Source organism: Muscardinus avellanarius (assembly GCF_963383645.1).
Source record: "Muscardinus avellanarius genome assembly, chromosome: 19".
In the NCBI taxonomy this organism is placed as follows: domain Eukaryota; kingdom Metazoa; phylum Chordata; class Mammalia; order Rodentia; family Gliridae; genus Muscardinus; species Muscardinus avellanarius.
In genome coordinates this window covers 13,513,809-13,528,295 of record NC_137805.1, presented here as the reverse complement: position 1 = coordinate 13,528,295, position 14,487 = coordinate 13,513,809, and the positions used below count along the sequence as shown (strand labels likewise).

The 14,487-nt window shown below is 53.9% G+C and overlaps 1 protein-coding gene across 1 annotated transcript; it reads left to right on the top strand.

Moving 5' to 3' along the window:
• Nucleotides 1–574: 574 nt before the first annotated feature.
• On the top strand, nt 575–7,815 carry MAVS (mitochondrial antiviral signaling protein; the record flags this gene model as incomplete). The annotated part of the gene is made up of 6 exons (XM_080716422.1): nt 575–691; nt 2,211–2,388; nt 3,859–4,007; nt 4,824–4,962; nt 6,058–6,455; nt 7,378–7,815. The coding sequence occupies 6 exons, from the start codon at nt 575–577 to the stop codon at nt 7,813–7,815; spliced, it is 1,419 nt and encodes a 472-aa protein (XP_080572548.1).
• Between the last annotated feature and the right edge of the window lie 6,672 nt (nt 7,816–14,487).

The window sequence follows — 14,487 nt, the reverse complement described above, 5'->3', positions numbered from 1 at the left end:
AGCACAGCGGCCGGCCAGGCGCCACACTCCCCAGCACTGGCACTGCAGGGCCAAGTTGGCCCTCCGTCTCTTGCAGCTGGCACGCTGGTTATCAATTCATTCTTAGGGAGAGCTGAGAGCCTCTGGGGCCCAGGTGATGATTCACAGAGGAGGTTTAAAGAAATGTTTTGTGAAAAAGGCCAAACTAGCCCGGTGCGGTGGCGCACGCTGGGAATCCCAGCATTTGGGAGGCTGAGACAGGAGGATCGCGGTTCGCTGACAGCCTCAGCTACTTAGTGAGGCCCTTTGCAACTCGGACCGCTTCAAACTAAAGAATAAAAAAAAAATAGGGCTGGGGTGTAAGCCCCTGGGTATCATCCCCAGTACTGCAAAAAAAAAAAAAAAAAAAGAAAGAAAAAAAAAAAAAGAAAAAAGAAAAGAAAAAGAAAAGAAAAAAGAAAGAAAAACTTCCAAAAAGTTGATAGAACTGCTTTCGCCCCGCCCCGCCTGCGGGTGATCTCCTTTGGTCTGTTCACCCCCCTCAGTCCGTCCACCCTTCCCGGGGCCCGGCGCGCTCGGGAGAAGCTGAGCAGCCATGACGTTCGCCGAGGAAATGACCTATAAGTATATCCGCCGCCATCACAGCAGCTTCTGCTGCGTGGATGTCCTCGAGATTCTGCCTTTCCTGCCCTGCCTGACAGCCAGCGACCAGGTGACCGGGAGCGGCCGCCGGCGGGACGGGCCGGCCTGGAACCCCGCGCTCCTCCCTCCCCTCCTCCCTCCCCTCCTCCCTCGCCGGCCTCCGCGCCGCGCTGCCGGCGGAGCTCCCCCTTGTGCTGCCTTTGGGTATTGCAGAGGCCTGTGGGGAGGGATACCTGGTCACAGAGTTTGTACCAAGTATTTCCCGTGGGTTTGCATTTCTTCTCTCTGATTGCTTGTTGTTTTGTTTTTTTATTTTGTACTGGGAATTGAAGCCAGGACATTTTTTCCCTTTGAGCTACACCCCCAGCCCTATTTTATTTTGTATTTGGAAACAGGGTCTCACTGGGTGCTGAGAGCCTAAATTGCTGAGGCTGGCTTCGAACCTCCTATCTCAGCCTCCTAAGCACCGGGATCACGGATGAGAGCCCTGGTGTCCGGCTTGGTTGCTTGTTTTTGTTTTTTTTTTTGTTTTTGCGGGTCTGGGGATGGAACCCAGGAGTATTTGACCTCTGAGCGACACCCCCGGCCCTATTTTTTAGTCTTTATTTTGAAATCGGGTCTCACTGAGTTGCAGAGGGCCTCACTAAGTAGCTGAGACTGTCCGGGAACCGGGATCCTCCGGTCTCAGCCTCCCAAATGCTGGGATGACAAGCGTGCGCCACCACGCCCAGCTGGTTGCTTGTTTTTCTGCGGGAGTCCAGGTCAATATAAAACTCCGACGCTGCTGCCATCTGCCAGAATCTCCCCAGACTGCAGGTCTCTGGCTTCTCATTCCCGGCCCCTCTCTTTTAGTGCTTGCTCTCTTTTGTCTTATTGTTGCTACGCACCGTTTCTCCCCTCATCGAAACCTTTCTCTGTGCTCCGGGGGCTGCCTGAACCCCAGGCTCTGCCTCGGGGTTCAGTTTCCTCCTCAGTACAGAGGCATACTAATACCATCGCGCAGCGGCGTGTGGCGCACGCGTGTCGTCCCAGTCTTGGGAGGCTGAGACAGGAGGATCAGGGTTCTCGGCCAGCCTCAGGAATTTATCGAGGCCCTCCACAATTTAATGAGACCAAACTATGGCACCTAAATAAATAAATAAATAAATAAATAAATAAATAAATAAATAGCATAGTGCAATCTAATTCATGCAGAGTCTGGGACACCATCCCAGCCTTTATCACTGTTCCTTGGTGGTATTGGGGATGGAACCCAGGGGCATTTTATCTCCAAGCTACACCCCCAGCCTACTTTTTATTCTTTACTTTGAAACAAGGCCTCTCTAAGTTGCAGAGGCCTCACTAAGTAGCTGAGGCTGGCTGTGAACCTGCGATCCTCCTTTCTCAGCCTCCCAAGTACCAGGATGACAAGCGTGCGCCACCTCACCCGGCTTACCCCTGTCCCTAATAGCTCTTCCTCACCCCATCCCTGGGCTCCAAGCCTGGCCTTCTCCTGGGCTCTGACTCAGTTTCCCTCCTGTGGCTCCCTTCTGGGTGGGGAAGGGGTTGGGACCCCTGACGTGAGCGGAGTGGGGCACGATGTCTTCCAGGACCGGATACGCGCCTCCTACAAGAGCGTGGGGAACCGCGACACGCTCTGGGAACTCTTCTACCACCTGCAGCGCCGGGCGGGCTGGGTGGAGTGCTTTGTCCAGGCCCTGCGGCTCTGCGAGCTAACGGGGCTGGCCGGCCAAGTGGACAGTGTCTACCAGAGCTTCCTGCCTCGCGGTGAGCTTCCCGCCTGCCCCCCGCCTGCCTCCCCTCCCAGGAGCACCCAGGCCCTGTCTTTCTCTTCACTCTCCCTCCCACCAGCAGAGCACACCCTGGGGTGGATCCGGCTGAACCTTGACTGGCTGAGCCCCTTTGGCCGCGTCCCTTAGCGTCCCGCGCCTCAGTCTCCTCTACAGCAGGGTCTCTGGTGGAGTCTGTCACTGGGCTGTGGTGGGCCGGCTCCAGGCAGCACGCAGGGAACTTCCCTCCCTCCCTCATCCCTGTCCTGTCCCCACCTGCTCCTCCGCCCTCCCTCTCCCCTGGTTTCCTGAGTTCTGGTCTTTCGCCTCCCCCAAGCTATCCACACCTCTCAAAGCCCCCTCCCCTCCCAGCGGCTGACCAGAGGGGACAGGCGGGACAGGGCCCAGGGAGAAGGCAGCTCAGGAAGCAGGCTCGAGCCAGGCTGCGCCCGACCCCCAGCCGACGAGGCGCAGCTTTAGAGCCCCGCGTCTCTCTCCCCGCTCTTTCTCCCTGGTCTCTTCATTTGGGGAGACTAAGAGTGGTCCCCTCTAATACAGACAGCTGTGGTGGTGCCGGGGTAGGAGGTGGGAGGGGTCAGTTAGGAGTGACTTCCAGGAGGAGGAAAAGGCCAGGGACGGAGACGAGGTGACCACTGGCCCAATCTGAGACTCGGGGTTCCCAAACTAATTTGTGCACTGCCCCCTTTTCAGAAAAAAATCACTCTGCCTCTCTCTGGAAATCTACTTTTTTTTTTTTTTTTTTTTTTCTGTGCTGGAAATTGAACCCAAGGGCATTTGACCTCTGAGCTATACCCCTAGCCTGATTTTATTTTTATGTTGAAACAAGGTCTTGTTAAATACCTGAGGCTAGTCTTGAACCTGTGATCCTCTCGTCTCAGTCTTCCAAGCACTGGGGTTACAGACGTGTGCCACCATGCCCAGCTACTCCAGCCCTTCTTTATATCTTATTTATTTTTGTGGTATTGGGGATTGAACTCAGGGGCATTCTACCTCCAAGCTACACCCCCAACTCTATTTTATTTTTATTTTTTGAAACAGGACTTGCTACATTGATGAGAGGCTCACTACTTGCCTGAGGCTGTCTTCAAACCCATGATCCTCCTGTCTCAGCCTCCCAAGTATTGGAATTACAGGCATGTGGTACCATACTTGGCTTTTTTTTTTTTTTAAACAGGGTCTCGCTAGGTTGCTGAGGGCTTCACTGTTGCTGAGGCTGGTTTCAAAACTGCATTTCTCCTGTCTCAGCCTCCCAAGTATTGCGGTTACAGGTGTGTGTCACACACCTGGCTCCTTTTTATTATTATTTTTTTATTTTGAAATAGAGTCTTGCTAAGTTGCTGAGGTGGCCTTGAACCTGTGAACCACCTGTCTCAGCCTCCCAAGTGCTGGGCAGCACCACCACGCCCAGCTTGATTCCTCCTGGTATTTCTGAATCTTTGTCTTCCAGGGACCCCATCCCGCTCCGTGTCACCACGGGAGGCGCCACGGGAGGCTGCAGGGCCCTCTGTACCCAGTGTCCCCCACAATGGCTACCCAGAGGAGTCGAGTTTCCCCATGCCCGTCCAGGACACCCAGCAGCCAAAGTCCCCAGGAGAGGTACGTCCTCCGATTACCTCACGCCGCCTGTGTCTGTCCCCAACTGCCCACTTCCGCTCACCCGGTCTCTTAGATGCCCTTTCCTGCCCCCTGCATGTCCTGCTGATTTTGTGAAGCCCAGGTTCCTTCAAGGGCAGCCGCTGCAGCCCGGCTCCCAGCCTGCTGGTCAGGCCTGTGACCACCCGCGCTCTGCCGTCCACCAGCTGGGGGCTGCTTCAGGGTCTTTCTGTGGTTGTGTGGGCTGTTGAGCTGGTGGAGGAACCTGAGGATGAGCGGACTGGGGGTGGCGAGGGGGCGGGAGGTCACTGGTGGATGGCGGGCTGTAATTATCACCATAAAGGCATGTGAGGGGGTGGGGGTGAGATGACCAATTCTACTGAGATGTGATGAGTGGGCTGTGGGGTGTTCGTAAGACACCAAACTGGACCTGAACGATGGGGTCTGTGCAGAAACCGCCTGAAGAAAGTGCTCAGCCAGGCGCAGTGGTGGGGGCTGGTGATCCCAGGACGTGTGAGGCTGAGACTGGAGGATCGCAGGCGTGAGGACAGCCTTAGCAAGCAGTGAGACTCCCATCAACCTAGAGAGACCACACATAATAAAAGGGGCTGGGGATGCAGCTCAGAGGTAGAATGCCCCTGGGTCTAACCCCCAGTACACCCCCCCCCAAAAAAAAAAAGAAGGAACAGTGTCTCACTTGGTTGCTGAGGTTGTCCTTGGACCTGCAGCCCTCCTGTCTCAGCCTCCCAAGGGCTGGGGTCACAGGTGTGCCACCGGACCCCACAGCAGATGCCTTTTTAATGTCTTTCTCTCTTGCAGAGTTCAGTGCAGGCCCCACAGACACCCAGCTCCAGGGTTGCCCCAAGGATGCCCTCCTCTAGCCTGGCAGCCCTCAGCCCTCTGACCTCTGGTGGGCCTCTGGAGAAGGACCCAGAACTGAGGGGCACCCACGCAGCAGGTATGCACGGGAGGTAGCACGGTGTGGCCTCCCTGGCCTCCCACGGAGAAGTTAGGATGAGAGCTGCTCCTTGGGCGTCCTTGGGAGAGGAGCGAGGTGGGGATTAAAGGAGGTTTACCCCAGAGACCAAACCAGTTCCTTACTAAGTGTACCAGTTAGCATTTCTCTGTAACAAACGACCCCAAACTGTATTTTTTTTTAGTAGCTTAAAATCCTACCATTTAAGCTGGGTGTGGTGGCGCACGCTTGTAATTCCAGCATTCAGGAGGCTGAGACAGGAGGATCGCGGTTAGCGGACACCCTCAGCTACTCAGTGAGGCCCTCTGCAACTCAGTGACACCCTGTTTAAAAATAAAGAATAGCCGGGCGTGGTGGCGCACGCTTGTAATCCCCGCACTTGGGAGGCGGAGACAGGAGGATCGCACAGGTTCAAAGCCAGCCGTTTCCACATAAAAAAGTATTAAAAAAAATAGGTCTGGGAGTGTAGCCCGTGGGAGTGTAGCCCGGAGGTAGAAGGGCTTCCAAGGAACCACACACACACAAAAATAATAATAAAAAAATAAAAAATAGGGCTAAAGAGATAGAATGCCCCTGGCTTCAATCCCCAGTACCACACACAAAAAAAAAAAAAAAAAAAAAAAAATCCTACCATTTATTTAGCACATGGCTGACTCAGTGGGCCAGTTTTTCTGGTCTTGGCTGAGTTTCTGCTCCTGAGCTCCCTGGGGGACAGCAGCGAGGGAATGTCTAGGATTCCGCCGGCCAAGGAGGGAAGAAGGCCGACACAGGCAGGGTCCTGGGCGGGAGAAGCAAAATCGGGGAGAATGAGGGCAGCAGTCTTCCTGCTCCTGGGCGCAGTCAGAGGAGGGACAGTGTCTCACTCTTGTGACAGGACACGCTCGGGGAAATGGGTTAAGGATTGGGGGCAGCAGTTGGGCCTTGAGCCCCAGAACAATGACCAAAGTCCCCTCCCTGGCAGGAGGTGGGAAGCCCGGATGGGTAGGGACAGTGCGGCCTGGGCGGAGGGGCCCTCCCCGTCCCCCAGGGTAATGGCCCTTTGGATCTGAGTTTCTACTTTTGTCTCGCTACCTGCAGGCACCGTCTCCAGCCCCACATCACCGCGTGGGCCTGTGTCTCCGACTGTCTCCTTCCAGCCCCTGTCCCGGTCCACGTCTAGAACAAGCCGCTCCCCCTCCTCCCCCTCCTCTGGCTTGGCTCCTGTAGCGGGTGCTAGCGACCAGACTAAGACTACCGTCTGGTCCAGTGATGTCCCGGCCAAGTCCACCACTGCCGGCTCGGCGGCCTCCAAGGTGCCCGCTGACCCGGTGCTTGTCAGCACAGCGCACGCCAAGTTGCCCACCAGCGCCAAGTCTGCTGGTGCAACCCCCCCTAATATGCTCACCAGCTCAGCACCATCCACATTGCCCACCAACCCAACAAGCATTGGCACAATGCCATCCAAAGAGCCCACCCACGGGAGCTGCAGAGCCCGGGTGAGTCCCAGCCCGCCCGGCAGCGCCTCCGCCCCCTCCTGGCCTCCATCCTGCCTCCAGCCCGGGCTTGCGCACATGGCCTCCCCTCGAGGGTGTAGAGACCGCTGACGGCCTCCTCCTGACCCCATACCCTGCTCCCCAGGAGGAATGGTCTAAGGGCTGTGAGAGCTGCCAAGTGCAGATGTCTCAGGAGGACCAGGCATGGGGTGGGGGGTTGCCCTCCTGGTCGTGTGGAGCTCACGGCCCCGTTAAGCTCAGCAAGGCTGTTCTGTGATGAGGGCAGGGAGGGCGGAGCTCGTGGCCCTGAGCTCGGTGCCTTGTTCTTCACCACCTCTGTGACCAGCTTCTGCAGACAGCGTCCTCAGCCACCCAGCCTGGAGCAGCCCCAGAGCTGCTTCCCCAAGGCCTCACACCTCACCTGACAGCTGCTGTCACCTGGACAAACCAAGCCCAGCCAGGTGTGCTGGTGCACACCTCTAAGCCCAGTACTGGGAGGCTAAGACAGGAGGATCATAGGTTCTAGGCCAGCCCCAGCAACTGAGCGAGGCCTGTTTAAAAACAAAAATGTAAACAGGCTGGGGTTGTAGCCTGGAGATAGAATGCTCCTGGGTTCAATCCCTAGCACCAAAAATAAATAAATAAGTAATTAAGTTGAAGCAGAACGGGGCCAGGGAGAGTGCGCTCACAGGAGGGAGTGCTAGGGACAGGGCTGCCCAGGCCACCCGCGATGTGCTTGGTCCTCTGCTCCCCACCACAGTCCACACCAGCGAGGGGGCTGGGTCTCCAGGAGGGCGTCCTCAGGGGCATCCGGGTTAGGAGCTGAGCAGTGGGGCAGCTGTTCCTGCCCAGGCCTGGGAATGGGCCCCAACGGGCTTTCTCCCTGCCAGCGGCAGCCCCTTCTAGCCTGCTCTTTCTTTACCAGGAGACCCCAGAGGCCTCAGCCCCCACCGCTGCCATCGGAGGCAGCGCACCCCGGCAGGACGGTAGGTCTGCGAGCCTGCACTCTCTTCCAGAGCCCAGCAAGCCCGGCGTGCTCATGTCCAGGGTAGACAACCAGCCCTGCTCCATCTCTACCGATGACCTGGCCATCAGCCTTAGCAGCTCCGTGGGCTCCGAGCCCAACCACGGCCCGGAGGAAAACGAGTACTCGTCCTTTGGGGTCCACGTGGCTGAGGTCCCCAGCGCCCACCTCCTGGCGGGCAACCCCCCGCAGCATGCCGCCCTGCAGCCCGAGGAGGAGGAGGAGGTGCAGTGCGTCCAGACGGCGTCCTGGGTGCCGTGGTTTGGGGCGGCCGCGGCCAGCATGGTTCTGGCGGTGCTCCTGGCGGCCCTGTACCGGCGGCGCCTGCTCAAGCCGTGACCCTGGCCCGCCATGCTGCACTGCGCCTTTGCAGCCGTGCACGTTCTTCCGGCTGGCGGAGGGGGTGCCAGAGTGGGCTTCAAGTCCCGGGGCCTGGTGGGAAGCTGTGCCTTGCGCTCGGAGGCCTGGACCGCGTTTCCCTCCTAGCTTGTGTCCTCCGCTGGTCCCGCACCGTCCTGGCTCCCGTGGTCTCTGGGCTGTCGCGCCCCACACCCTGCCCGGCCTGCAGATCAGGTATCCCTCATAATGCCCAGGCCCCCTGAGCCCAGAGTGCAGGGGCTGGGTGGGGGACCCCCCAAAAGACCTTGCTCCCACTGCAGCGGCCCAGCCTAAAGGCATGGCGGTGGGCCCTGGGGAGCAGAGCGGCTGTTCTTGGTCCCATCCCCCCCAACCCCCCTCCACTGCCTGGCCACCCTGGAGGAAGGTCAGGAGGTTTCCTAGGGTCCAGGGAAGCCCCAGGTAGCTGCTGGGCCAGCGGGGGCTTCGGAGCCCTCTCCAGCGGCCTCCCTCCCACAGGTCTCCATTGCCTTTGGCTTCTGCAGGTCGGGGAGGGGACACCTAGGGGGCAGAGCCCCTCCCTCTCGGGGATGGTCGCCTTGGCCCACGCTCAGCGAGCTCTCTGGTCTTGTTTCCTGGTGTGGGCAATGAGCGTGTAGGGCATCCTTCACGAGCGCTTCTGAGAGCGAAGCAGCTGGTATTTGCCCAGTTGGCTGACCCTAAGGGCTCCTCTCGCCTCCCCTGCCCAGCCTGGCAGCTGAGGGCACGGGAGCCGTGCACAGGAACCTCGGCTGCGCCCTGCTCTGCATCCCGCTGGCTCCGTGATAGGCAAGGGGTTGACCTTAAGTGCCTTGCTTTCTTACCTGTCAATGGAGGTGACTACATATTTTTTCTCTTAGTGTCCTGAGGATTAAATGAGTTTATCTGTGTGAATCTTAGAATGAGTCCTGGTGTTTACTAAGGGCTGGATATGTGTTGCTATTATCACTATTAAGTGGGGAGGGCCTGGAACCCTTGATTACCTCTTCAGAGGTAACTCAGACCCCGCTGCCCCAGCCCGGTATCTGCTCCTTCATCCTGCGCCCTGGGATTGTTGGGGGAGATACATCCTGGGGGCAGCACAGCAGGATGGGACTAGGCCATTCTTCCCTCTCCCGGCAGCCAGGTGCGTCTCCCCACCTCTTAAGGGTGGGAAGCCTAGCTACGCTTCCATCAGAAACACATCGGGGGGCACTGGGGTGCCCTCACAGATGCTTTTCAGGCAGTCTTTGCTGGGCAAGGGGTAGGCACAGGAGCCGTCTCCATTCTGGGCTCTTCAAGGCATAAGAATAGATCCGTTGGGGGCTGTCAACCTGCCTGGCAGTTCCCCTCGCCCCATGGGACTTCAGTGACCTAATGACCACTACTTCTGCACTCCAGCCCTCACTCCAAACCCAACAACCTGCACCCTGAGAATGACCAGAGGTGTCTGTCCCCAAGCTGTCAGCATCACTCACCCTTTTAACCAGCCACTCTGCTCCCTGCCCCACAGCCAGCCAGGTCACTGGACCAGCCTGAACAGGCACTGTTTTTTTTTTTTTTGAGGGTCTGGGGGATGGAACCCAGAGGCATTTGACCTCCGTGCTACGCCCCTGCCTTGTTTTTTATTCTTTATTTTGAAACAAGGTCTCACTAAGTTGCAGAGGGCCTCACTAAGTATCTGAGGCTGTCCGCGAATCGCGATCCTCTGGTCTCAGCCTCCTGAACGCTGGGATTACAAGCGTGCGCCACCACGCCCGGCTTGAACAGGCACAGTTTTAAGGTGCTACCTACCCTCTCAGAGTAGTTTTTGAGGAAAAATTTGGGTGGGGTACTGGGGATTGAACCCAGGGCATTCTATCTTTGTGCTATGCCTCTAGCTCCTCCCCTTCTTTGGTACTGGGGATTGCACCCAGAGGCATTATACCCCCAGGCCAATCTTGTTATTTAGAAACAAGGCCTCACTAGGTTGCTGAGAGCCTCACCAAACTGCCGAGGCTGGCACTGAACCTGTGATTCTCCTGTCTCAGTTTCCCAAGTATTAGGACTACAAGCATGCACCACCATGCTCTGCTTACCCGTAACCCTTTTTATTTATTTAATATTTAAATTTTGAAATAGAGTCTCTCATTTGCTGAAGGCCTTTCTAAGTTGATGAGGCTGGTCTCAAACCTGTGATCTTCCTGTCTCAGCCTCCCAAGTGCTGGGATGACAGGTATGGGCTATGATATGCTGCTTAAAAGAAATTTAGAAAGGCAATGTGTAGCCTCAAAGAGTATCACCTGAGCCGGGCGTGGTGGGCACGCTTGTAATCCCAGCACTCGGGAGGCTGAGACCGGAGGAGCACGGTTCGCAGACAGTCTCAGCTACTTAGTGAGGTCCTCTGCAACTCAGTGAGACCTGGTTTCAAAATAAAGAATTAAAAAAAAAAAAATAGGGCAGGGGGTATAGCTTGGAGGTCAAATGCCCCTGGGTTCCATCCCCAAACCCGCAAAAAAAAAAAAAAAAAAAAAAAAAAGAGTATCCCCTGAAGGTTGGGATTCCAGCCAACTATTATGGGCCAGGGTACTCTGGCACCGGAGCAATAGCAGGCTCTGCCAAGGACCTGGACACTGAAGAACCCCCTGCAGCCTCCTGCTCCTGAGATGGGACCAGTGCTGCTCACAGGGCTCAGGAAGGATGTCGCCCACCGAGGCCGAGAGACTGAGAACCGGCTCCATTGCTACCTGTGCTGCCCTGGAGGAGACAGAGGGCCTTAGGCCAGAGTCGTCCCAACCCACGTCTGCCCCTGGCTTTCAACCCTTTCATTCCCACGTATACAAAGAACCTGTACAATAAAAAAGGGAAGGCTCAACGGGCAGCGATGAAGAGGATGGCCAAGATTATTGAAGCTGCGTGAGCTGGGTGGTGGGCGTGTGGTGGTCTGTTATTCTAGTCTGAATATTTTTGCATGTGTCTGAAAGTTGCTTGAAATAATTTTTTTCCTCTCTTTTTTGTTGTAGTGCTGGGGATTAAACCTGGGGGGTATTCTACCTGCAAGCTCCATCTCTAGCTCGCTCCTTCCTTCCTTCCTTCCTTTTCTTTTTTCTTTCTTGCTATTTATTTACTGGTACCAGGGACTGAACCCAGGGACATTCTACCTCCAAGCTATATCACCAGCCCTATTTTTTTATACTTTATTTTGAAACAGGGTCTAAGTTTCAGAGGGCCTCACTAAGTAGCCGAGACTGGTCGTGAACCCAGATCCTCATGTCTCAGCCTCCCAAGAACTGGAATTACAAGTGTGCACCACTACCAGACCCAGCTCTGGCTTTCTTTTTTTTTTTTTTCTCTCGCCACTGGGGATGGAACTCAGGTCATTCTACCTCTGAGCTACCCCCTCAGCCTTATTTTTTATTCTTTATTTTGAAACAGACTCACCGAGTTGCAGAGGGCCTCACTAAGTAGCTGAGGCTGGTTGCAAACTGCGATCCTCCTGTCTCAGCCTCCCAAGTACTGAGATTACAAGCGTGCACTACCATGTCCGGCAAGGTTCTCTTCTTTAAGGCTTAGCTTAAAGCACAGCCTCTACAGAAAGCCTTGATTAGATCCCTCTTGTTTTGTTTTTGTGTTTATTTATTTAGTGGTAGTGGGGATGGAACCCAGAGATATTCTACTGAGGCAGGAGAGAACAGGCTATATCCTTGAAACTACTCTTGGCTAGAAGCCTAGAAATAAAGTGAAAGAATAAAGCTTCTTCATAGTTCCCCACAGAGGCTAACAAGAAGACAGCTCGGGAGATAAAACACAGCACAAGCTCCCTTAGATATAAACAAGTAGAGCTTCCCTACGAGATAAGGCAGAGAACTGAATGATATACTGACTAACTGCCATTCTGCTTCTGTCTCTTGCTTATGCTAGGTGAAATAAATCTCATGCTTGCCCCTCCCCTCTGCAATTAGGTGACTGAATGTATTAAAAACTTGTGCCAGGCATGGCAGCGCATGCTTGTAATTCCAGTACTTGGGAGGCTGAGACAGGAGGATCGCAGGTTTGAGGACAGCCTTAGTGAGACTCTCATCAAGCTAGTATGACAGTGTTTTCAAGTAAAAATAAAATAGGGTTGGGGATATATCTTGGAGGTAGAATATCCCCAAGGTTCAATCCCCAGTGCCACAAAACAAAAACAAACAACCCAAAACTTGTAAGTACAGTGCTTGGGGCTCATTCCTGAAGCTCTGCCTACTGAGCCTTTACCAGTACATAAAGTAACCTGCCCTCCGTCTCCAGCCACTGCCTCCTGTCTCTGGGGACATCGTTTCCTGAAACATTTTGGCAAGTCAGCTAGGAGGCACTCTCAGGCCAGTCTGGTTCTGGAGACGGGGCCCAGGGCATTTTGACTTCTCTAGTCTGTATCGTGGGCGTTGCCTTCCCCGTCATCGATGTTGATCCACTGAGCACACCAGAGGCCTTTTTTGCCACCATGTGGGAGGCATCTACCGGAGGTGGTCGTCTCCAGGACTGCCAGCCACTACTATGCTGCCACTCAGCAATGAGGCACCAACCCATCTCTGTGAGAAAGTGCTAACTCACTCAGAGAGGCAGGACTTAAACAACCATCCCTTCCCTGACCTGAACTTAGACATGTCTGTAGATAGGAGCAGCTCCATAAAGCAGCAAGGAAAATTGCAAGCTGGGGACATAGTTTCCAGGACACAGTATGCTGTCCTGGAGGCAGGGCCTCTCTCAGGAGCACCTGCGCTCTAACCTGGGTACTTAGGTGGAAAGAAAGGGCCAGGTAGTCAGTATCTATAGTGACTCTAAGTATGCCTTCTTAACTTTGCGTGTCCATGGAACTCTCTACAAGAAGGGACTGTTAAATTCTGTATTTCTTTCTTATTTTAATTATGGTACTGGGGATTGAAACCAGAGGCATTCAATTTCAAGCTATATCCCCAGCCTGATTTTCTTCCTCATTTGAAACAGGGTCTCATTAAGTTGATGAAAGTTTCATTACTTGCTGAGGCTGTCTTCAAACCTGTGATCGTCCTGTCTTAACTTCCCAAGTACAGAGATTACAGGGATTAGAGACACGTGCCACTATGTCTAGCTAAATTCTGGAGAAAAAAAATAACTTAAAACATTTTCAAGAAATCCTAAAACTACAAGGTAATTTGGAGCTCGGAAAAATTAGCTGTCATGTATTGCAGGGGCATAAAAAATTAGCTGGAGGCACAAGACAATTCAGAAGCTGAGCCAGGGGTAGTAACACATGCCTGTAATCCCACTACTTGGGAGGCTGAGACAGATCACAGGTTCCCGGCCAGGCTCAGCTACTTAGCGAGGTCCTCTGCAACCTCAGTAAGACCCTGTTTCAAAATAAAGAATAGAAAATAGGGATGGGGGTGTAGCTCAGAGGTAGAATGCCCCTGAGTTCAATCATCAGTACCACAAAACAAACAAACAAACAATCTTCAGTACCACAAAAAAAGAAAGAAAAAGAAAATTTAAAAATGACAGTAAGCCGGGCATGGTGGCGCACACTTGTAATCCCAGCGTTTGGGAGGCTGAGACGGGAGGATCACACAGGTTCGAAGCCAGCCTCAGCTACCTAGTGAGGCTCTCAGCAGTTTAGTGAGACCTTGTTTCCAAATAAAATATAAAATAGGTTTGGGAGTGTAGCCCGGACGTAGAAAGCCCCTGGGTTCCACCCTCACTCAGTACCACCAAACAAAACAAAACAAAACAAAACAAAAAACCCCAAAAAGACATTGAAACAGAGAGCCACCCAAAGCCCCTGGCTGCATTGTCCACTCCTGCCTACGGTACCCAACTATGTTCCCCTCCTATGAGCCCCAAGTGTGGGAATGGCTAGAGAGAAGAAAGGAAACTGAAACACCCCCAAAAATGAATGATATTGCCTGATAATCAGATAGCCATCTCCTACAAACTTGGGCCAAATTGTGCAGCAGGCACGTGAATACACCTATACTGGGCGAGAAAACCTTGAGAAGGTCCTCAGCTGGTACACACACCACTTGGCAGCTTTAACAAAGAAGGCAGTTCAGCGACGTGTGACCTGCAGTAGAAATAATCCTAAACAAGGACCTGAGCTTCCTCCCATGATACAGGCTGTGCGAGCAATACCCTTCAAGACGCGCATATTGGCCAGGTGTGGTGGCTCACGCTTGTAATCCCAGCATTCAGGAGTCTGAGATGGGAGGATCGTGGTTCAAAGGCAGCCTCAGCTACTGCTTAGTGAGGCCCTTGCAACTCAATGAGACCCTGTTTCAAAATAAAGAATAAAAATAGGGCTGGGTATGTGTTCACAGGCAGACTACCCCTAGGTTCCATTCCTAGTACTGAAAAAAAAAAAAAAAAGAATAAACCAAAAAACCACATGAGTATAAAAAGTGTTGGAAAGCCGGGCGTGGTGGCACATGCTTGTAATCCCAGTGTTTGGGAGGCTGAGACAGGAGGATCACACCGGTTCAAAGCCAGCCTCAGCTATTTAGTGAGGCTCTCAGCAACCTAGTGAGACCCTGTTTCCAAATAAAGTATAAAATAGGTCTGGGAGTATGGCCTGAAGGTAGAAAAGCCTCTGGGTTCCACTCCTAGTATCACACAAAAATAAATAACTCAATAAACATAAAAATTTTGTAATCCCCGCGCTTGGGA